At 38.0% G+C, this 25,263-nt stretch overlaps 1 protein-coding gene across 1 annotated transcript; it reads left to right on the top strand.

Annotated features, from left to right (window-relative positions):
- Positions 1-18,944: 18,944 nt before the first annotated feature.
- LOC145093282 (protein trichome birefringence-like 19) lies at positions 18,945-24,282 on the top strand. Its single transcript, XM_079031369.1, has 2 exons — positions 18,945-19,701; positions 23,346-24,282. The coding sequence occupies exons 1-2, from the start codon at positions 19,021-19,023 to the stop codon at positions 24,114-24,116; spliced, it is 1,452 nt and encodes a 483-aa protein (XP_078887495.1). The 5' UTR covers positions 18,945-19,020; the 3' UTR covers positions 24,117-24,282.
- Positions 24,283-25,263: the final 981 nt, after the last annotated feature.

The raw sequence follows: 25,263 nt of genomic DNA, 5'->3' as shown, positions 1-25,263 counted from the left end.
CCTGATCACCATCCCAAATGGGTAGAAAATCAAAATAGGTTGTTACATCACTGACCTAAAACTCCAACTCGGATTGGTGCCGATCGCCATAGCTTTTCTGCCAATTCTGAGCAGTCTGTAGTCTTTATCTGATCTAATGAATAAGCTTCATGGTCTGAAGGACAACTTCGGTCCTTACCATAACCCTATGACCAACCCCTCCCCCCCCCCCTCCCCTCAATAAACTGGGGTATGACATCTATGATCATACAAGAGCTCAAAAGGCGGAGCACCAATGCTGGAGTGATAACTGTTGTTGTAGGAGAACTCTGTAAGGGGTAGGTAGGAATCTTAACTCCCACCAAAATCGATAACACATGCCTATAACATATCCTCAAGGGTCTGTATCATTCACTCACTTTGGCCATCGGTCTGCGGATGATAAGCAGTGCTAAAATGCAACCTTGTGCCTAATTCCCCATGGATCTTCTGCAAAAATAGGGAAGTGAACCGAACAACTTGGTCGGAAACAATAGAGACTGGAACCCTATGGCGAGCAACCATCTTCTGGACATAAACATCGGCCAACTTTTCGGCAGATGAAATCTCCCGGATAGCCAAAAAGTGGGTACTCTTACTCAATCGATCTACAATGACCCATATATCATCAAAACCCTTTGCTTTCATTAGCAACTTGGTGATAAAATCCATCGTGATCTACTCCCATTTCCATATGGAAACCACTAGGGGCTGCAGCTTGCCATGCGGCCTCTGGTGCTCAGCCTTGACCATCCTACAGATCAAGCATCTCTCGACCACCAATAGATCAATCTCAAATCCAAATACATCTTGCTGACTCTCAGGTTTATAGAAAAGCGAGACTTATGAGCCTCCTCTAACATAATTTTCCTGACCCCACCAAAAACTGGAATCCAGACCCGACCACATCGGGTCAATAACCCTCGACTATCAGTGACAAATCTGTCAACCTCACATCTGATCCTCTCTTGTTTCCAATTCTCTTTCCGAACTCCCTCAACCTAAGCCTCCCTAATCAAACCCAAAAGCCGAGAATCAACTGATATCCTTATACATGTCTCCTCAACCGAAGATCTAGCCGACTTAAGGCTCAAAGCATTCGCCACCGTATTTTCTTTACCTGGATGGTAAATGATCTCACAGTCATAATCCTTGACCACATCCAGCCACATGTACTACCTCATGATCAGGTTTGGCTGGTCCATCATATATCATAAACTCTTGTGATCCATGTAGACCATACAACGGACCCATATAGATAGTGATTCCAAATCTTAAGGGTAAACACCACTGCCCCGAACTCTAGATCAGGCGTAGGATCACGACTCATGCGGCTAACGTTGTCGTGAAGCATAAGCAATCAACCGTCCTATCTGCATGAGGACCGCCCCTAAACCGGTAACGGATTCATCACAAAATACCATAAAATCCTCAACTCCCTTTGGGAGGGTCAATATTGGGGCCTCACATAACCTCCGCCAAAGAGTCTCATATGCCGATTGCTGCTCAGGGCCCCATCAGAAAATCCACCCTATTCCTCGTCATACGAGTGAAGGGTACCACAATCTTGGAGAAGTCCTAAACGAATCTCTGATAGTACCCCTCCAAACCCAAGAAACTTCTGATCTCTGAGGGAGATTTCAGAACCTCCCACTTCATCCAAGCCTCGATCTTGGCCGGATCGACCACAATCCCATCCTGCTTAACGAGGTGCCCGAGGAATTCGACATCTCGTAAGCAAGACTTGCACTTCGAGAACTTAGCATAAAGCCGTTCTCGCCTTAAAACCCCCAAAAGCTCCCGAATATGCTCCTCATCCTGCTCTCTGGTCTTGGAATACACCAAGTTATCATCAACAAACACAATAACCGATCGGCCGAGCATCGGCCTGCATACCCGATTCATCAGATCCATAAACATAGCAAGCACATTGGTGAACCCAAATGGCATCACAACGAACTCTTAATGCTCATAACGAGTCCAAAATGCGGTCTTCTCCATGTCCTCCTCTCACACTCTAAGCTGATGAGGTCTCGACTCCGTATCTCAGCTCTCTAACTAGCATCTAATCCCACCAATGACCAATTACATAAAAATCCCAAAATACCCCCAAGGTCAAAATTGGTCAAAGTCAAAGTCGAAGGCAATTGGTCAAGCCCACTAAGTCAACTGAGTTAACCCAGCCGAGTCAGCCCAATCGAGTCAACTCATCTGGGCTGACCCAGTGCAAGTACGCGGGGAGTACTCCATAGGTACGCTAAGCGTACAATAAACCCTCTCATTTTCCCACCATCATGGTGGTTGACCTAGTACAAAAACACAATCTGAAAATTTCATTTAATTTAATAATAAAAACCATAGTCAATAAACCTCATATAAAAATCATAAGTAATGTATCTAAAAATATTATAACAACAGTCAAGTACATCAGAGTATAAACATCCCAATAACATATAAACACATATTGCCCACGGCATCGGACCGAAGTCTGGAACTGACTGGGATCCCGTCCCCTGCATCGGACCGAAGTCCGGAACTAATTGCATCAGACCGAAGTCTGGAACTAACTAGGACCATGTCCCCGGCATCGTACCGAAGTCCGGAAACTGACTGTGATAAGTTATTAATTAACTTGATGATCGATTAGATCTTCTTAACAGGTAATGCGATGAAGTAAAAACAGTAAATAACACAAGTATAGATCAAGATGTGTCGAATGATTAGATCAAACAATCCTCAGTAGAGCTCGACTAAGAACTTCCGATGTAGAGGATTTTAGGGTTACAAGAACGATAACAATAAACTTGCTGAATAATTCTCTGATCGTTCTATTCTATCGTTACTTTCTAGGAGCATGCAAGCACCTATATATAAACTAAACCCTACTAAACTCACGGATGGACAGGCCCATACCGGAGATACAAAATGGACTAGCTAACGAGCCCAATAGACGCAATACTTAACACAAAACACAACCCAACAATCTCCCCCTTTGCGTCAAATTGGAGCGAGACTACTTCTTCTTCTTGCTTGGGCCAGCAGCAGGAGCCTTCTTTACAGTATCAAACAGACGTGTCATAAGAGCAAGGATAGTCTGTCTGAACCGAATGTACCATTGAATCATATCATCAAAGTACTTGATATCATCCGCTGTGTTCTGCTTGCATCTGTGGATGATCCCCAAAACATGTTCCAAACATGCAGTGGTATAGAGATGTTTGTCAGCCAAGGCGAAAAGACATTTCTGTCCTTCGTTCCTGGTAAACATGACAGAGTTTCTCTTCGGGTCTATCTTCCCCATCTGCATCATGTTGAGATCACTGGCAGAGCCAACAGGAGATATTGTAGGTTTCTTCTTAAATACGCTCGCAATCTCCTAATCCATCAATGCAACTTCCATGATGTAGCACACGAGCATCCTCTTGAAATGGTCGATGATCGGACCGTATTCAGCTTCGTTGGTGAGGAGGATGTTGTGCAATATAATCCAATCATAGGGATTAAGGTTGGGAAGATCTGCAAGGGAAATAGCATGTTCTGTTTTGGCAGATCCCCGAAGTACCTTGAACCGAACGTTGATGAAGTTACCTTCACTGTACGGCTTCAAGACTCGAACGTTGACAATAATCTGAGCGCTCCAAGTCTGATATTGGGGTTGAGCAGCCTTCAGATAGAAATTGATTAAGTCCCGATCAACTTGTGGATGAGGATGAGGGATCTCTGCAATGTTGTCAAAGGCATGAAAAACAAACGCCTTTCGGGTCAGTGGCATGTCGAACTGTGAGTCGATAGTATTGGAACGATCTAAAGAGATCACCGATTCCAGCCACAAGATAATTGGTGTTTCAATGGCCTCCTTAATCAGTCTCTCAAGAGTCCAGGAAGGAAAAAGAGTTTTCCTGCTCTCAAGAAGGTTGTGGGCTTCCTTCTGTTTACGTTCGGCTTCTTTAGCCTCTCTTGCCACACGAGCACTGATGTCAGCCTCATTGTTCCGACTTTGTCGCTTCAGAATGTCGGCAATTGTCTCTTGAACAATTAGGTTGGACAAGTAGGTTGGAGATAATTTAATTTGGCTAGGAAATTTATAAAATCTCAACAAAAATTAAAACTGGATCCCAAGGGAAGAAATGTTATGGGTGTTAACAATTTCATAGGAATCACTCAAAAGAAAAATAGAGATTTCATGTTGTACGTTCGTCAATTCATTAGTGAAAGTTTGAGCAAATTAATTGTTCACCGTCAATGCATCTTGGGTATTTGAATGTTGGGTTTCACTTAGCACGTAGTGGCACGAAGCTAAGATCATAAACACAGAAATTGTGCAACCATAAACCTCAGTGGTAATTTCTGAGAGTCTCAAGGGTTACGTTTGTGAAGAGAATGTGATGGAGAAATGCAATGTAGATGGTGTAAAGAAATCAAAGTACCTCTGCTATAAAAAAAAAATAGGACCAAGCAGAAAACCCATATCTCATGTGAGAAGAGAGTTAGGTAGCTCATGATTAGAATAAATAAGAAAGCCTAATTGGGAAGACAAGGTTTGTTTATACCAAGTCAGTAAGGCCTATTATTCAGAATCAGGTGAGGCTTTGGACACATACAGCAGCATGCTTCTAGGGTCACTTAGCTAATGAAATTATATACCCACAAGAAAAGGAATTTTTGATAAAATATTTTTGGAGTTTTTGAATTTATGAAAGAAAAGAAAAAAAAATATTTTTGGAATTTTTGATAAAGAAAAAAAATAAGACACACAAGAAAAAATGGGAACCGAACCCGAGCGTTCGGTCTATTTCGGTTGAGAAAAACTTTGGAACCAAACCCGAGCGTTCGGTCTATTTTCGGGTGAGAAAAATTTTGGAACCGAACCCGAACGTTCGGTTGATTTCGGTTGCCAAAGAAAATAGATTTGAAAAAGAGAATAACTTTGACAATAAGAGAAATGAATTTGGAAAATTTATACATAAGATCTACAACCATGGAAACTACCTTTGAGTGATGAGCGAAAAGCAGATAATGCAACCAAACCCGAGCATTCGATTCATTTCGGTACATTAGCACAAGACCCGAACCCGAACGTTCGGTCTATTTCGCTTCTTGCTTTTGAGCTTGAGAGGTAATTTTTGGTACTGACTCTGATTCCATCATACCTAGCCCTTGTAGTATTTTGTTAAAAGATGCTTCAGGAAGAGCTTTGGTGAAGATGTCAACCAGTTGATCAGTGGTTCGAACAAAGTGGATTTCGACGTTCTCATCTTCCACATGATCCTTAATGAAGTGATACCTCAGTGCTATGTGCTTAGTCTTGGAGTGTTGTACTGGGTTATGACAGATCCTAATTGCACTTTCAGAGTCGCAATATAGTGGGATCTTTTTCATATTGAGTCCATAGTCCCGGAGCTGGCTTTGGATCCAAATCACTTGAGAAGTACAGGAGGCAGCTGCGATGTATTCTGCCTCAGCCGTAGACAGGGATACACAGGTTTGTTTCTTTGATTGCCAACTAACCAACTTCCCGTCAAGGAATTGGCAGCCTCCATTGGTGCTTTTCCTGTCTAGTCCAAAACCTCCAAGGTCTGCATCTGAGTAGGCTTGAACGAAGAAGCCTGAGTTGGATGGATACCATAGGCCTAAAGAGGTAGTTCGCTTGAGATACCGGAGTATGTTCTTCACTGCAAGCATGTGAGGTTCACGAGGATCTTCCTGAAATCTAGCACAATAACAAACATAAAACATTATATCAGGCCTGCTAGCAGTAAGGTACATTAAAGAACCGATCATTTGACGATATAGCGTAATATCGACTGTTGGTTTATCCAAGGATGGAGTGAGCTTGGTGCCGAACGCCATTGGAACTTTAACCTTTGAGTCTCCCACCATGCCAAATTTAGCAAGGAGAGTCTCCATGTAAGCTTCCTGGTTAATAAAGATGCCTTCGGGTCCCTGTCTAATATTTAAACCAAGGAAAAAGTTAATTGGACCCATTGAGCTCATTTCAAATTTAGTCTCCATCAGCTTTCTGAATTCAGCCGTTAAGCTAGGATTCGTTGAGCCAAAGATGATATCATCGACATAGATTTGAACAATCATAAGGTGGTTACCTTCCTTCTTACGAAAGAAGGTTGGGTCAACCGAACCTTGTTTGAATTTGGACATCTTTAAAAACTTGGTTAGCGTTTCATACCAGGCCCTCGGTGCTTGTTTCAGTCCATATACCGCTTTGTCCAAAATATAACAATGATTGGGGTATTTTTCATTGACAAATCCAGGTGGTTGCTCTACGTACACCGTTTCTTCAAGTTCTCCATTTAGAAACGCGCACTTTACGTCTATTTGGAAGACCTCAAAGTTCTTGTGTGCAGCATAGGCAAGAAATATTCGAACAAATTCCAGCCTAGCCATAGGAGCAAAAGTTTCCTCATAATCGATTCCTTCCTCCTGGCAGTATCCTTTCACCACTAGACGAGCTTTGTTTCTTATCACATTGCCTTCCTTGTCCATCTTATTTCTAAAGACCCATTTGAAACCAACAACCGAGGCATCTTGAGGAGTTGGAATGAGGCGCCAAACTTTATTTCTTTCGAATTCATTAAGTTCGTCTTGCATAGCTTGAACCCAATCGGAGTGATCAAGAGCAGTGTTAACTGTCTTTGGTTCAACTTTTGAGACGAAGGAGTTAAACATACAGAACTCTACTTTTGAAAATAAGGAAGTTTGCTTTGCCTTTAGTTGAGATCGGGTCAGGACCTTTTCAGAGACATTACCGACAACCTGTGAAACAGGATGATCTCTGGTCCATTTGACAAGAGGAGGGTAATTTGGATCATAGGATGGATCCAATTCAGCATTTACCATCTCTTCTAGTTCAGATTGACTATCATCGTCATAAAACATATCGACATTCTCCCCCTCGACATATGAGCTTCCAGGTGTATCTTCACTTTCCGGAGCTACAGGAGTTTCGGGTGGAGTTGAGCTTTCGGGTGTTGCAGTACCTTTGAGTGTTTTTGAGCTTTCGGGTACCACAAGACTTTCGGGTGCAGATTGGCTTTCGGGAGCAGCTGAAGAACAGTTCTCCCCCTCAACATGTGAGCCTGGTTGTGTTAAAGAAGGTGGATCCTCCCCCTCAACTGAAGCACCATGTTGTGGCGGGTCGTTTGGACTTGATTCTCCTTCATTTATTTGCTTGGCAGCATCTTCGATGAGTTGCTTCAGATGATCTACTTTGTTGTCTGCTGCATTAGCTTCCGAGAGAGTAGCCTTCTCTGGTTCATCAAATAACTCAACAAACTTCTCAAACAGATTTGCAATCGAGGCTGTGACTTGGCCTGTTTGAGAAAAAATTTCTCCAACTGTGTCTTCACTGGCCTTCAACTTTTTGACATAGCTGTCATCAAAAGTCACATAATAAGTTTCTTCTATCTTCCTCGAACGTTTGTTCAAAACCCTGAATGCGAGAGAGTATCCCAGAAATATCCCTTCATCGGCTTTCACGTCAAACTTGTTACGATGTTCTTTAGAATTGAAGATGAAACACCGTGAGCCGAATACGTGGAAGAATTTGACATTTGGCTTCCTGTTGTTGATGATCTCATAAGGAGTGAGATTAAAGCATTAATTGAGATAGGACCTGTTCTGCATAAAACATGCTGCAGCAATAGCATCAGCCCAAAAATATAAAGGTAAAGAGGCAAAACTTAGCATGGTTCGGGCCGCCTCACACAAAGATCGGTTTCGTCTTTCGACAATTCCGTTTTGTTGAGGGGTGTAGGGAGCTGAGAAGTTGTGACTGGTTCCTTTTTCTACCAAGAAGTCTTCGAATTCTTTATTTTTGAACTCCAGCCCATTGTCGCTCCTGGTGTTGCGAACGACTTTCCTCAGCTGCACTTCAACCTGCTTGATAAACATCTTTAGCTTGAGAGTTGCTTCAGATTTGTGCTTCAGAAAGAACACCCATGTAAAACGTGAAAAGTCATCAACAATGACAAGAATATACTTGCTGCCGCCGATGCTTTCGATAGATGATGGACCACACAAGTCAATGTGAATTAACTCTAATGGTTCAACAACTTTAGTGTTTACAATCGATGGGTGACTTTGACGACTCTGCTTCCCCATTTCACACGCAACACACAAATGTTCGCGATCGAACTTGAGTAACGGAAGACCTCTAACATGACCTCCTGTGACAAGTTTGTTGATATCCTTGAAGTTGAGATGAGAGAGCCTTCGGTGCCACAGCCAGCTTTCGTCAGATTGTGCTTTGGACAAAAGGCAGATAGCTGGATTTCCTTTGATAGGTTTGAGATTAAGAGGAAACATTTTGCCTTTGCGCTCCGATTTGAGAATCACTCTTTTTTTTTCTTCTCTATTATTTCTGAACCCTCATCGTCGAATGAGACCTTGAGACCGGTACCTCCAACGAGCTGAGATACACTGATGAGGTTGTGTTGTAGTCCTTTAACGTTTGCAACCTTTCTAATCGTGAAATCTCCATTTGTTATCATTCCATAACCTTTTATCGTGCCGAATGAGTTGTTCCCAACCTTGACGTTTCCCCCATTTGAAAGAGACCGAAATTCCCTCAGCTCTTCCTTCCTTCCTGTCATGTGATGTGAGCAGCCACTGTCAATATACCATTCTTCGTCAAACTGCTCATCACTGATAACCTGCAAAAATTAAGCAGATTTAGGAACCCAAAGTTTCTTGGGTCCACGTGAGCCTTTCATAGGAACATGAATAGTAAGAGAGATGTCAACAAGATATGTTCTTTTTATTAAAGTTGTTTCATCTTTCTTTTTAATGGTGAAAACCTTAATTTTGTTGAGATTTGTTACAGACGGTTTGGGTTCAGGTTTAGGCATTTGGACTTTGGAATGATTTTGATCAGTCTTGACTAAGGAAACCTTCGATTTTCCTTTCAAATCTGTTGAAGATTTTGGATTTTGAGTATGAACAGAATTGGATTTAGAATGAGGTTGAGAGGAATTAGAAGAATTAGAACGAGAGAAGTTAGACTGAGAAGTTTTATTGATTTGAGGTCCTGAGTGACACTTTTGTTTTTGGTCATTTGTGGGACCGATTCTCGAACTTTGGTCGCTTTTGCTCTTGGAACCGAACTTATGCTTTCGGTAGATGGTGTTCTCTAAACCGAACCTTTCCCTTTGGTTGTTATGATCTTCTAAACCAAACCTTTCCTTTCGGTTATTATTACTTTCTTGCTGCCTAACAGCACTTTTCTCTGATTTTGAATTTCTGTCATGATAAGAGAAATGGGCGTTTTGAGATCGCCAAAAATGTTTTCGTTCAGAGAGATTTTTCTTGTATCTCTGATTCCTTTGCTGCTTCTGATCCTTTACTTGCTTCGGCTATCGGTGGATATTGGCTTTTTGCTTTTGCCTCTTGTCAGTCGGTGCACTTTGTACTGATGATGTTTCGCTTGAAGGAGTGACATCTTTTGCAGGAACTCCTTTTTCTTTAGGAACATCTTTTGTACCACTAGTACTTGGTATGTCGAAGTTAGCAGGCTTGTTCAAAGGCTCTGGCACATATCTGCCTTTGGTTTTCCAGGACGTCCGTTCTGACAGACCAACGGTTTCATCAGCATTGTCGATGGGGGCGGACCAGAAGAACTCATCACAACCATAAGCATTATCTTCATTTACAATGGCCGTGAGTTCGGCTGTCTAATGTTCGGTTACTCCTGTGACCTTATACACCTGATTTGGAGTCGTCCTTACCTTTTGGTATACAACAGCCTTTTCTTCAAGGATTGGGGACTTTTGTTGGGACAGACGAGCAAACTTCCACAGAATTTTCTGAAATAAGATTTTTGTGGTTTTCGGGTTCGCTTTTGACAAACTCAGAACAATCCACTTCATCCTCTACAGAAATTTCACTCGTATCATCATCCTCATTAAGCTCAGATGCATTTTCAACATCAATTTTAGTTTCTGAACTCAAGTTGGCATTCAATGAGTCAGACTTTTGTATGGTTTCGGTCCTTAGTTTCAATTTATCATTTTCATCCAAAAGGTTTTTCAGCATGTCCTTATGGTCCTTGGACTTTATGAAAGATTCGATTTTGTCTAGTCCATACATATAAGTCGGATTTACATCCTCAGACGAGACTACGCTTTCACAATTATATGTTTCAGCGTCGATTTCATCTTCCTTAAACTCAAGGAAGGGCAAAATCATGCGATGAATTTTCTGTCCTATTTCACAGTTAAGATGAAGTTGAGTGATGTTAGAATAAAGACGCTTAGCAATCAAACAAAAGACATTTCTTTGTTTCAAAAGTTTTAAATTGTCTCTTTGTAAATAAATGTTTTCGTCTTTGGATTTGATCAACTCCGACTCCTTCAGCTCTATCCACATCCTCCGTTCCTCACTTTTTGAAGACACCCTGCTTATTTGGTCAGTTAGGTTAGAATTGGTGACCCGTGTTTGAGTTAAACTGCTGTCTAGATATGAGATTCTTGAATTTACATTTTTTAATTCTTTTTCATATGAATTTTGTGGGACTTTGAATGAAACAAAAATGGATTGTACCTTCTTGATTAATTCATCAAGCTCATTAAACTGCACGCTGAGAGGTTTTGCTGTGAAACACAAGTCCTCTCGCTCCTTCTTGTCTTCATTCCCACCGTCTGTGTTGTATCACCTTATTTGAGATACATCCGACACCATCAGACACTTTCCACCGCTTCCTTCACCTTTCGTAACATAAGCCTTTCCATGAGATGGCTTTCTAACTTCATCATCCTCAGAATCGGTTGACGAGACTTCCACGCCACCGAACTCATCATCCGCTACCGAACCCTGCACAATTAAAGCATTCATCGAAGGGTTAGCAGTAGTTTTCTTTCTCTTGATCTCTTCCATCATTTTCATCAACACAGCTTCTTCATCTTTTTCTTCATCCTTTTCTGCCATTTTCTTTAGGACACAGTCTTTGGCATAGTGGTTCTTTCCTCCACAGTAGTAGCAGTTCACCCCAGAATCCCCTTCAGCTTTCGGCTCTTTCTTTGCTTCTTCTGCCTTCGGTTCCTCCCTCACCTTTTCAGAACTATAGCTTCCCTGCCAATTCCGGTTCTTATTGGTAGGAAACCTTTTCTTAATAAACCTCTTTGGATTTGACACCATCATTGCATAGTCTTCAGAGGTAAGGTCATAGTCTTCTAAGTTAAGGTCTTCATCTTCCATCACACTTTTGCTTTTAGAAAGAAGGGCCAAGGAACCCAAGCTTGAAACCACATTCTTTTCCTGCAAGACAACCTTTTCTTGGGATTTCAAAATTCCTACTAGCTTAGCCAATGAATAAGATTTGAATTGCTCATGAGCTTTAACAGTGGACACAACCGCTCTCCACTCAGATCTAAGACCATTCAAAAACATAACTTTTTGTTCAATCAACTTCCTTTCAATATCGTGTTTAATCATCTTACTGAGAAGATGATTGAAGCGATCGAATGTCTGAGTAACAGTTTCCTCGGAATTCTGCTTAAATTCTCCAAACTCAGATAAAAGTAGGGTCTGAATGGAATGCTCCAGATCTTCGTCTGTGGAATATAACTCTCGTAGCCTATCCCATATTTCTTTGGCAATGCTGCATGAACTCACTAGCCTGAAAGTATCCGATTGAAGAGCGAATCTGATTAGTCTCAACGCTTTAATATTGCACTGAAACTTATCTTTTTCGTCTTGAGCAATATCTTTTACGTCGTTCAAAAGATCATTATACTCTTTCTGAGTTTTAATGATTTTAGACGTTGCTGAATGAGCGAATGGTCCAGACACGATTGCTTCCCAGATAAGATATCCATTGTCTTCAGATCCAATGACATAATCTTCAAAGTGATGTGCCCAGACTTCGTAATCCTGGGTGTAAAGGATGGGAATCTTCGTCGTTGATACAATGCTATTTGAGATGTTTATGGGATTTGATTGTGACTCGTCCATGCCTGATCGTATAACCTGTTTGAAAGATCAGACTTGTAATATATATAAGATTAGGGCAAAACAAATAAATGTTGAGTTACGTCAATTATGGGATGATGGCTCAATAAATATTAGTTAATGCGGAATAACCCTAATCACAACCTTTTTCACAGAAAAGATGTGTATGAATTACACAGCCTCCTGCTCTGATACCAATTGATAAGTTATTAATTAACTTGATGATCGATTAGATCTTCTTAACAGGTAATGCGATGAAGTAAAAACATTAAATAACACAAGTATAGATCAAGATGTGTCGAATGATTAGATCAAACAATCCTCAGCAGAGCTCGACTAAGAACTTCCGCTGTAGAGGATTTTAGGGTTACAAGAACGATAACAATAAACTTGCTGAATAATTCTCTGATCGTTCTATTCTATCGTTACTTTCTAGGAGCATGCAAGCACCTATATATAAACTAAACCCTACTAAACTCACGGATGGACAGGCCCATACCGGAGATACAAAATGGACTAGCTAACGAGCCCAATAGACGCAATACTTAACACTAAACACGACCCAACAGACTGAACATAGCATATCATAAACATATCAACCAGCATGAATACATATACTGCATACTGCATCGGAACAGAGTCCGGAACACATAAAACAACACATGCTTGAATCACAAAGACATCAAGCACTCTAACTACTGCATCGGACCGAGGTCCGGAACTACTGCTAACTAAACGGTCCGGCATTGTGGCGGTAGACCCATTCCTACTAGAAGGTAACTCACCTCACACTGCTAAAGTCCCGCGGACTCAATCCCACACTGCTGAAGTCCCGCAGACTCGACCCCAGCTGCTAGATGACAAATTCTCGATTTGTCAACATCAAAATAACACCCAATTAATAATTGGGTTCCACTACATAACTATCATTACATACTTTGGATAATTACTACATTACCCCAAGCTTGGCTTACACAAGCCTAAGGTCCAATATATAGGCCCAAAGTCAACTAGGGATCAAAGCCCAACATATGGCCCAATTTTCCAAATTGGGCCCAAACCTCTACATGGTATTCCCTTAAGGTCCAATTGTCCAGTCCAGTCCAACATGTCCCATTCTAAGGGCCCAATATCATACAACCCTCTAGGCCCAAACTATGGCCCAAATTTCCAAATCGGGCCCAATCTTCCATTTGGGCCTTACTCTAAAGCCCAATTAATTACCCTAGTCCATTTGATTATTCTTGGATGGCCGCCCATTAATAACCCAATCATTAAGGCCCAATAATATACCAAAGTGAAATTAGGTTTCTCATAAAATGAGGATTAGGGTTAAGTGTTTCTGACTTAACCCATTAAGGGCTTAACCCACTAAGAACTTAATCCATTAAGTCCATTATTGCTTACATTAATTTCTGCCAATGATTATTATTTAATATTTCACTTATTAAATAATTCTCATGTGTGTCCTGATAAATTCTCAAATATTAGGATTTTCTCAATTATCCCATTAAGGATTTGATCCATTAATTCCTTTACTCTACTAGATAAATGACATGGAATAATTTGGGCTTAATTCACAATCCAATCCAAATGACCCACAAGTGGGCCCAATAAGTCAAAGGCCCAATACTCATAATTAGGGTTTTCCACCCAAACATGGCCCAAAACCAATCTCTAAGCCCATTAGGGTTTGCTTGCGGGGCACCACACACTACTACCTCGGGTAGTGGTGGTCGATGGGGGCTCACGGCGGCGGCCACCACCTTACGGTGGTAGTTATTATTATATTTATTATTAACCAAAGCTAATTACAATTACAATGTTTAATCCAAACATAAACACACACACACACACACACTAACTAACACACACACACAGCCACACCATGGTGGTCGGCGGCGGTGGTTGACAGCAGCAACGCACCACCGAGACAAGAACGAAGAAAAAGGATCGAGAGGCTCGCTTCCAATCCAAACAGCCCACAAGTAAGCCCAATAAGTCTAAGGCCTAACACTCATAATTAGGGTTTTCCACCCAAACATGGCCCAAAACCAATCTCTAAGCCCATTAGGGTTTGCTAGCGGGGCACCACCCACTACCACCTCGGGTAGTGGTGGTCGATGGTGGCTCACGGCGGCGACCACCACCTTACGGTGGTGGTTATTATCATTTTTATTATTAACCAAATCTAATTACAATTACAATGTTTAATCCAAACATAAACACACACACACACACACACACAAACAGCCACACCATGGTGGCCGGCGGCGGTGCTTGGCGGCAGCCACCACTTCACGGTCGTTTTTTTCTTCATTTTCCAGCCAACAAACCTTCACACGACCAAAACACACATACAAACACGAGTCTAATTGCTCATAAGGTCCAGCCACCAACCTGGCGGCTCATGGCGGCGGCAGCTAACGACTATCGACAGGACAAAAACGACAGCCACCATGGCTGGCGTCCATGGTGGTCCTTCTCTACTATCGGCCAGCAAACACACGTCTGTACACTCTCGCAAACGACAACTTTATTGCAACACGAGATGTAACAGGTAACGCCCACCCACCACCTCATCTCGGGGTGGCATACGCGACTGGAACACCACAACAAGCGGCGCTTGGGCTATGGTGGCGACGGGGCATGAGCAGGAGCGTCGCAACCATGGTCGGAGAAGATACGATGCTTGAGATCGACAACAACAGCGCACCACCGAGACAAGAACGGTGAAAAAGGATCGAGAGGCTCGCTTCCTAACCACAACCGGCAACAGCGATAACCAAGATTGTTGTCGGTGGCTAGGAAATCACGAATCGGCGGCACCCACAACCTCCACTCCTCATCCATTCTTCAACTGATGCAATACCCTAATTCCGGTTTCCATCGGTCTTCGCCATAGCCGATGACAAGAGCCATCCGACGGTACTAGGTGGTCGGACTTAGTGCCGACGGCTAGAGGTAGAGAGGGAAGTGGCGGCTGATGAAATCTCATAGGGTTTAGGGTTTCGAGGAGTGGTGACGGGTTATATACCTGGTTACTTCAAATCTTCCCATAATATAGCATTGCAGCCCCTCCTTAACTTATTCCTTTCAATCTAAGTCCGAATTTTAACTTTCTAACCCCATCTTCTGAATTTCTTTACAAATAAATTCTGAAATTACCAATTAGCCACCTTAACCTCTAAATTGTTTTCAAAAGAAGTCCCATAATTTACCATTTAGTCCCTACCTTCTTAAATACTTACAAAACTAATCTGGAACTTGCACTTTTAACCCCCGACTTCTAAAATTCTTCACAATTTATTCTGGGAACTTTATTTATTAATTTATTTAAATGAACGGGGCGTTACAAAAGGCGTACACCGAGTACTCGGGGCATACCCTCGCATCCTTCAAAACTTAATAAGTGCTTAATGGCTTAAGCACTTACGTCCATATTTCAGATCCAAGGTTCAAATACACTCTAGAGTCATAAAGTTTCCAACTTTATGACTTTACATGTCCTTTAAGTGCTTAACTCAAGGTCTTAATCCATTAAGATCTACAACAAGATACGTGGAGCAAAACTAACCATTAGGACTTCATTTTTATGACTTAGGACCCTTCCTAGGGTCTGAAAGGACAGCTCAAATCGTGAAGAACATGCCATGCTCAAGATAAGACAGTTATGACCAAAAAGTATCACTAAAACACCCATTTGTAGGTCTACATGATTGAAAGATCAATTTTCAAGCTTTATACCTTTGAAGGGTTGCAAATGATGAGTAAATCCTTGATCCAAAGTGCTTCACTCTCCAAAGATGATATTGGCTTCCTTCCTTCTTCTTCTAAGCACACAAACACACACTTTAAGGCTAGAAATTACTTCTCAAAGAGAACTAGGGCTTCAAACATGAATATGAGGGTGGAGGCTGATAAGGTGAAGGAAAGGGAGGCCATAAGGATGCTTAAATACCAGCCAAACCCTAAACATTAAGGTTTCTTCATTTAGCAAGTACGCCCCAGTGTACAATGATGTACACCCAGCATACTAGGGCGTGCCCTAGTACGCTCAACGTATACCACGTATGTATGGCATACTCCGAAGCCTTAATTTACTAAAATGCCATTAAAGGCCCTTTTTTCATATATTTCTTGAACTTTGGGACCAAATGCAATATAAATGAACTAAAGGGTTGAAATTTGAAGTACCTTAGCATCGGGATGTTACAAAAAGCAATTCAAAATAAGGATTAAGACAAAATATTAAATGGACTTCCATTTAGATTCGATTCACGATACTCATATGGTTGATTTCTTGGATAAGTTGATTGTTTCTTACCGATTCCTAAGTTGACTAAACTTTATGATCAAAAGAATAATCCTTTAGTAAAACTAATTCATTCATGCATTGATCAGGTGAATAAGCAAATAAGATTACTAGTATTTAATTCGAGTTATGCTAGACTTGAACTATGATTGACATTTATGGACAATAACATCAATTCCACATTAATTTTCATATTCTTCTATTTAACCAAGGTTTATGATCAAAACACTAGTCTTATAACTTTCATGGTCACAAATTCATAAGATTCAAGTTTATCAAATAAGAATGATAATCGAATTAAAAAAAAACGCAGCAATAAACAGAAGAAGTAGTTGTCATTGACACAAAAAAGATCTTTAACAAGCTATCATAACAAATAAGCAACTAGCAACAGTCCCAAAATCCAATAAATCAACACATAGTCATAATGATCATCTACTCTAAATAGAAGTTAGGGTTTTTAGCCCATGATTTCTAGAAACAAACACTTGAAAACGAAGTTCACAATGAAAATCATAATGAAGAACAAAGTAAATAAATTTTTAGAAGTATTATTGCCTCAAATCTCTTCAAAAGCTAAACTTCAATCGAAATTTGAGCTTCCTCTGTGTTCTAACACTTCTATGGTCTCCAAAAGTCGAAAATAACTTAGAGCATTCCTTAGGGTTGAAAGAATAATTGTCCTATTTATAAATCCCGAATCTGGCCCACCACGTCGTGGTTGACCGCCACCACGACATGGTCTTCCTTAAAAACACGTAATCACCAAGTCACTATTTAATCAGGATTTCTCCAACCACCACGTCGTTTTAAGATCACCATGATGTGGTCTTCCAGGTTTAAAACTTCTTTGATTTTTATCCATTTTCCCGCTTCCAGTTTCGCAATAGCTTCCTTTTGATCCCGAGCATATCTTTGCTGCTACAAAACATATTTTAAACAAATTAAATATTTTTTGTTCTATAATTATGCTCGGTTATATCGATATATTTGAAGAACTTGAATCAGTTGAATGGTAAATTAAGCAAAAAAAAAAATTAATGGATAAATATGTACAATTACAAAAATTAATTAACTTTTTTAATGGTTAACCTTTTTTTAGGAATACATATCCGCCTTTAACCAATATAAATATATTAACGGACGGCGTGTTAGTCGATAATATATACTTACGCCATCTTAAGAAAAAGTATATGGGTTAAAAATATATGTGTCGTGAATGTAGGAAAAATAAATAAAAGGGAGTGTTTTGATTCCTTTCAGAAGCAAAGAGAAAGTGGCACCTTTGCGTGAGGAACTAATAATTTTATTCCATTTGCAATTTTGCATGTCGACCTCCAATTTTCTACTTGTTTCTTTTCTATCACATATATTTTCTTAACATATTTTAAGTCGTTGAATAAGTGAAGATAAAACCATCGTAATACCACATGCATTTCCTTAATTATCTTTGTCAAATTCAATTAACTCATGATTGAAATAATTTCACATGAGCCAAGTTAAAAAAAAAAAAAAAAAACTAAATCACTTCAAGATTAAAATAAAAGTTATCTGAGGTTTTAAAGGATAATTAGAATGATATTTTAGTCAAAACCACTAGCATTATTTGTTTGTTTATAACGTAGGTTTTGTGAAAAATTCAAGGGTAGAATGTGTCAAAAATGATAATTTTAAAGTCTACTATGACAAAAACAATTTTAAAAAATCTTCAAATCGACGAAATAAATAAGACAATGGCCGATCCTTGACTTTTCTCTAATTTTGGTAAATTACACCAATAACACTACACTTTCGTTTATAACACTCCGCCCCCGCAAGTCTATCTTAGATATATAACACACACACGAACCCGTCACACCACTTCCGTGAATTACGATTACAGTCCCCTTATAAGTCCTATGTTCCAAATTATTTATGGGATACAATTGTCGCCGATTTGTCTTGGAATTGTTTTATCATGCACTGATTATTCTACGTCTGATTTCATTAATTTAGGACATTCACATTCCATTGAACTCTATAGAGTTGAATGGATTGCCATATCATCCATTACACATTTATATAACAACATCCACAACCCATTGAATACATATTTAACCATAGTCACCATTTTATTTTCTTCTGAACCATTTAATAATCATTCAACTTTACTCTTTGTCATCACTCACACTCCGTCTAACTCGTATTCAATCCTAATCAACACACTATTCAACTTTTATACTGCTTACATTGTGGATGTTCTTAAGGGTTTTCTACCATATACCAACTAAGTTACAAAATTGGTCCCATAATCTTCTCTAGTCTACATATGAGAGGGGACAACGACGCTAGATCTGACACCAATGAGTTGTGATGTGGCATGAGATCGGAATCGATCGACTATTTATATTATTTAGCAAACCTTTTGGGCTTTTGGGATTTGGGATAGATGAAAATTTTTGTTTTTCTTGTAATGAACTAACTAATAGTAGAAGGGGTTAAAGAGTAAATTGACTAGTTTACTTTTTTATTATTATTATTATTATTATTATTATTATTATTATTATTATTATTTTATGAACGGCACATTAGATGATTAGAATCATTAGATGACTAGATTACTATAAATATAAAGCAAGAGATAGCCATCAACTTTGTTAGTGAAGCAACCGCAATATGCGTATGTAATTATAGATTTGTTTTTTCAACTTGGATCCCAATTACACTCTCTACCACCATAATTTTCCATGAAGGTTCATGCCATTAATGAAGGCAAAATACAGCTTTCAACAAGACGAAAGACCTCTTCAAAGATAGCCCATCTTGTTGCCCTAGCCCTAATTGTCACCATCATCCCCATTTATTACCCTTATATTCATTACATTCTTGATAAACCAACTGCAATTCCGCCACCTATAGATAACCTTTTAAATGTCCAAACCACCACAACTCTCTCCCGCCACCACCCTATCTACCGTAGCCACATCATTCCCACCACCCAAAAAGCGGACGATGATCCCAAATTGGTGGTTGTACCACCAGAGAAGAAAGAACACAGGAAGAGAGGGAGGAGAAAGAGGGGGAGAAGGGAGGCGGTGTTGAAGAGGACGGGCGGTGATGGTGATGGTGGTGGTGGTGGTGGTGGTAACAAGTCATGTGATTTGTTTTCCGGCGAATGGGTGGAGAATCCAGAGGGGCCTTATTATACGAATACCACGTGTTGGGCAATACAAGAACATCAAAATTGTATGAAATTTGGGAGGCCGGATCAAGATTTCTTGAAATGGAGATGGAAACCTAATGACTGTGAACTTCCGGTTCTTGATCCAGTGCAGTTTCTGGAGATGATGAGGGGAAAGTCTCTTGCATTTGTTGGTGATTCTGTAGCAAGAAATCATATGCAATCTCTTCTTTGCCTTTTGTCAAGGGTATGTTTGTCTTTTCACCCTCTAACATTCTCTAATTTTTTTTCCTCGTACGTAGTCATTGTATGCATTACATTTTATAGATACCCTACGAAAAACTAGAAAAAAAAATATATTATGCAACATTACAATAAGTAATGAATTATACATATTGTATTCTCCATAATTTATGGAAACTTAATTTTCATAACATCATTACATGTAAAATTGTCTGCTCTTACAAGTGTTTAAGATAAACAAATTCATCATACTTAAAAAGACAAATTGCATTATAAAAAAAATGTACTTGCAATTAATTATTATTTAAGTGAGCATAATTTCAAAAACAAGTTTATGTATATATGCTTAGTGTTTAAATCAAATAAGGGACCCTTTTTATATTTATATATAAAGAAAAATAGAAATCCGGACAATTGCAAATTAACTAGGTCATCCTCTCATTTGGTAATCAAGTCGCTTATTTGATTATTAAATTAATATCAAATAAGGGACCCTTTTTACAAAATTTGACCTTATAAAAGTCGTAGAGGTTTTAAGAACTTTAATTCTCCATACCATAATTTTACACATGATTATGAATCCTTTAGTACAATATATACAGTTAGCAATTTAGCATATATTCCTTGTAGTGAATCTAATGCTGAGACATAACATAAGGTCTTGCTTATTTGGAGAAATCAATAAATTACGTGTTGCACAAGTGAACTTCCGTATAAAGCAATTAAATTAACTCGACGCCAAATAAATTGTGTAATGGATCTTCTTTCATTTGCAATAAGTTTAGAAATGGAATATCATAAATCTTTTATTTAAGGGTGCACGGCGTTGCGGTCCGCCCCCTACGGGTTCGGAAGGGTGAGACTGGGCGGGTTCGTGGCCATTTCCAACCCACAACTCGCTTTCTATCTTACATGTTTCCGTACTTGTACCACATGCTTCAAATATTTTTACATTTGGATTTTATTTATCGTTTTCGGATTTCAATGCTTCAATATTTTTACGTTTGGATTTTAATTATTGTTTTCGGATTTCAATTATCATTTTAGTAAATATTTTAATACTTTTAAATCAAAATTGAGAGGGTTCAAAAAGATGGACCACTTGTATAATGGTTGGGATAAGGCCGTTTGGATTTAAATTGTTGTTTTTGAAAATGTTTTTTAAATTTTATTTTAATTAAAATTGAGAGGGTTAACGAGTTGAGAATGATATATAAAAGAGAGAGAATAAAAACAAAAAACTAATTTGACGTCTATATGGCAAGAGGATTAGAATGGTTCGGACGGAATGTCTCCCTCCACCCTTGTGATAACGGTGAATGGAATCACTCTCTTCGAGCATTTTCATTCATTTTGTCACATTCTTCGTATCAACTTTTCTTCTCTTTAACCTCTCCCTTTTATATATCATTCTCAACTTACTATACAAGTAACTCTTTCAACTATTTCAATTTTAATTAAAATAATATTTAAAAACATTTGTAAAATAATAATTGAAATCCTAAAACGATAATTAAAATCTTGATGTACAAGTAATGAAACATTTGGTATAAATAGTAAAACATATGAAAGAAAAAAGAGTTAGGGATTACGCCCGTAAAAGGCATATTTCGGGTGTGTTTTCCAAAATATAAACATAAAAATGGGTATTTCCACATATAGATATAGATTCCGTAGAGATAACTCTAAATGCTCCACAGAATGAACTTATGCACCAAGAAATCAATGTGGGAAAAAAAACATACACACACACACACAAATGTTGAAGAACGGTTCCTCGAAACACCCTCTGTAGATTGCTCATTTAGCTCCGTTCATTTGTTCTTTATTTTATTTTTTATTTTTTTGTGTTTTTTTGGCATATCAATTTCTCGGAGCATAAATTGATTTCGCGGAACCATCGAGGTAGGTTTGCGGAATTCATGTCTATATGTGGAAGCAACTTTTTTTATGTCTATATTTTGGAAAACACCCTACAAATTTGTCTATTATGAACATAATCTCAAAGAGCTATGGGTTGAAAATGGTCACGAAACCCATTTGGCCTCACCCTTCCGAACCCACTGGGGCGGAACCACAACACCACCGGGCTTGCCAACACCGGTGCCTTTTTTGACCAAATGGAATTAACACCATGCATCATAAGAGATAATTGCAAAAATAATAATAAACTTTTATTTATTGTGTATTATAAATTTAAAAAAATGTTTTTTCTTTTGTTATAGAATTAATTATGTTTTTTTATTAAAATATTGAGTTTTGAAATATAATATTATATTTTATAATTTATTATGTTTGGCATGGTGCTTTTGGAAGCGTTTAAAAGTTTCTAAATGTTAGCTTTTGATAAAATGTTATAGTTTAAACAAAAAATTTCGTTTGACAGTACGTGCGTTTAGATAGACTAATTGACACGTGACAAGTTTTAAAGAATTTTTAATTTTCAGAATTTTTTTTTTTGGTGATTGGTAAAAATCTTTCAAATATCCTATTTTTTTTGCTAACATAAATATTTGAAAATGGTAAGTATTTATAACATAACTATTCGAAAATGGGAAATATTTATAAGGAATTTTCAATTTTTAAAATTTCTGTTTTTTTTTAATTGGGTCTTAATTTCTAAAATAGAATTTAATTTTTAGGAGGGTAATGCTTTAAAAGTCTAATAAAACAAATTTTAGTTTTATCTAACAGACCTTTATTATTTATGATATTTTTTTCCATGATAAAATTTTTAATTGTTAATTTTTTTTTCTATATAAAATTTTTAATCATATCGATCATAATTTCCACGGGTTATATATATACAATATTTTGTGTCACATTACCGATGATCTTTAATAGTTATTAACTAAAAGTAAAGAAGAAAGACCTTTGCTCTATTTAATTTTAAGTGAAGTAAAAACAAAATGTGAATTTGAAATTTACCCAAATAAATCTAAATATAAATAGCATTTACACATATAATATTTCATATAACACAGCACTATGTTTATTTAAAATATTTAAGCACAACCAACCCATGCAATACATATGTATGTTATATTGGATCTATCCATTTTTAAACAGGAGAATGTTTAAACCTAATAAATTGATAAATGAATTATATATTTAAATACTAGATGAATCGATGAGTTTTCGGAGTTTTTTTTTTTTTTTTTTTTTTTTTTTTAAATCTACTTTTGGGTTAACGCCAAAATACTTTGATTTCATATGTTTGTGATAACACGATGATGCCTTACGTGACAGAAATGCTAATTTAAATTAATTATTAATTTATAAAAATTATAATTTATATGATATTATTATTTATTCAACAAATTGATATGCCCAAGACAAAAAATTAAAAAAAAAAATTAAAAATTAAAAAATTAGAATAAAACTGTCAAGATTTTGGAATTGGGGCTCTTGGTAGGACTTAACGCGGTAGCCCAACTTGCTCCTTTTTGGGCTAGCATGTATTTAATATTTGATGTGGATGATTGTAATTTCCGTCTTTGAAAAATATTTGCAAAATTCATATGATGTTTTGAACCATGTATCAAATAAAATCTTATAGTATCATAACACAAAGAGTTGTTTTTATATATATATATATATATATTTTTTTTTTGTTTCTTTATTTATATTTACTATGCCAACATTCAGGTTGCATATCCAAATGATGTTTCAACCTCAAGTGATCAAAATTTCAGGCGATGGGAGTATCCGGATTACAACTTCAACATTTCGATTTTTTGGTCACCTTATTTAGTAAACACTGATAGAACCGACCGTAACGATATAACAAAACCATTCAAACTATACCTCGATGAATTTGACGAATCCTGGACATCAGAGATAGAACAGTTCGACTACGTCATAATATCAGCTGGCCAATGGTTTTTCCGACCCACCATGTTCTACTCAAACCGTTTTATCATTGGGTGTCTGTACTGCCCAGAAAGCAGTATCCGACACCGTCCCTCCACATTTAGCTACCGGAGGGCGTGGCGGACTGCTTTTCGGGCAATTAATAGCTTAAAGAACTTCAAGGGTATTGTTTTTTTAAGGTCATTTGTACCTTCACATTTTGAAGGTGGACATTGGGATAAAGGGGGTGATTGTGTAAGAACAAAGCCTTTCAAGAGTAATGAGAGTGTGATGGAGGATTATAGTTTGGAAATGTACAAGACTCAATTGCAAGAGTACAAGATTGGAGAGCGTGAAGGGAGAAAAAATGGGATTAAAATTACTATTATGGACATGACACAAGTTATGCAATTGAGACCCGATGGACATCCTAGTAAATATGGACATTGGCCACTCCAAAATGTGACCATGGCCAATGATTGCGTGCATTGGTGTTTGCCTGGTCCGATTGATGCTTGGAATGATTTTTTGATGGAGTTAATAAAGAGGGAGGAGATTGGTAGATAGTGTATATGCATTGATGACTTGTACAATATGTATTTAAATTTGTAATTTTTAGAATCACAAGTTCCCAATGGGTTTGTTGCTTTTCTAGGTTATGTTCTTTGGGTTTGTTCATAGCTTAATCGTTTGGTCTTCAACTTTCAAAGTAGTAATCCCCATTTTCTGCAAAGACTTTGTTTTCTATTCTGTTTTTGACTATTTATAGGTAATTTTTTTTTTAATTTCGATTTAATGAATGTGATGTATAAATAGCTCGATACCATAAGTCATAAAGTTTTGTTTGTTTTTAGATGAGAAATTATACAAAAGTAACTATGTTCCATAAACGTTTGATTTTGAAACAATGTTATTTTTTATTTTATTTTTTTTACAATTTAGTCATTAGGTATTCTTTTAGTAATGTTAACCACTTAACCGGTCAACTCAGTTATCTGTTGATGTGGTTTGTTGATGTGTCAAATTTTAGATTTTGGTGACGTGACAGATTGACATGACACTATTTGATTATATGACAGATGACATTAAATGATAGTGTGTCAAAATTGAACAAAAATGACCCAAAAATAAACTAAGTTTTCATTTTTTTCAACTTCGACACTAAATTTTCAATTTTGACATTCTATTTTTTTTTTCCAAACCAAACATCATTTTTTTTCAAATTCATTCAATATTGATTGTTTTCCATTTGAAATTGTATCGGTCATGCTTAAATAGTAAGCAATTTGTAGAGGGAATGAGCATTAATTCGGACCCAAACGGAAAAATCTGAAGAACCGAAAATCGATTTAGTGGGAAATGGAGAACTAAAAACCAATTTACTGGGAAATGGAGAACCGGAAACCGGAATAAAGAACCTAGTTTCGGTTCTATTCTATAAGTAAGTGTTCTCATTAAGGATGTGTTCGGTTCCGGATTCGAACCGAGAATTATGAACCGAGAACCGATTTAATGGAAAATGAAGAACCAAGAACCGGACTAAATACTCTGGTTTTGTTTTCTTCCGGTCTGGTCCAGTTCATCGAGTCAAATTCTCATCCCTAGTATGTAGTGATTAAGCAACCAACAATGCTTTAGTAATAAGTATTCAGTAATGCTTGAGCAGTGGGGAACAATTCCCAGTATTAGGAGCCTGCCTCTACTGACAAGAGTT

Source organism: Lactuca serriola, chromosome 3 (assembly GCF_051521515.1).
Source record: "Lactuca serriola cultivar US96UC23 chromosome 3, Lser_US96UC23_V15, whole genome shotgun sequence".
Lineage (NCBI taxonomy): Eukaryota > Viridiplantae > Streptophyta > Magnoliopsida > Asterales > Asteraceae > Lactuca > Lactuca serriola.
This window is presented reverse-complemented; position numbering and strand designations above follow the sequence as displayed.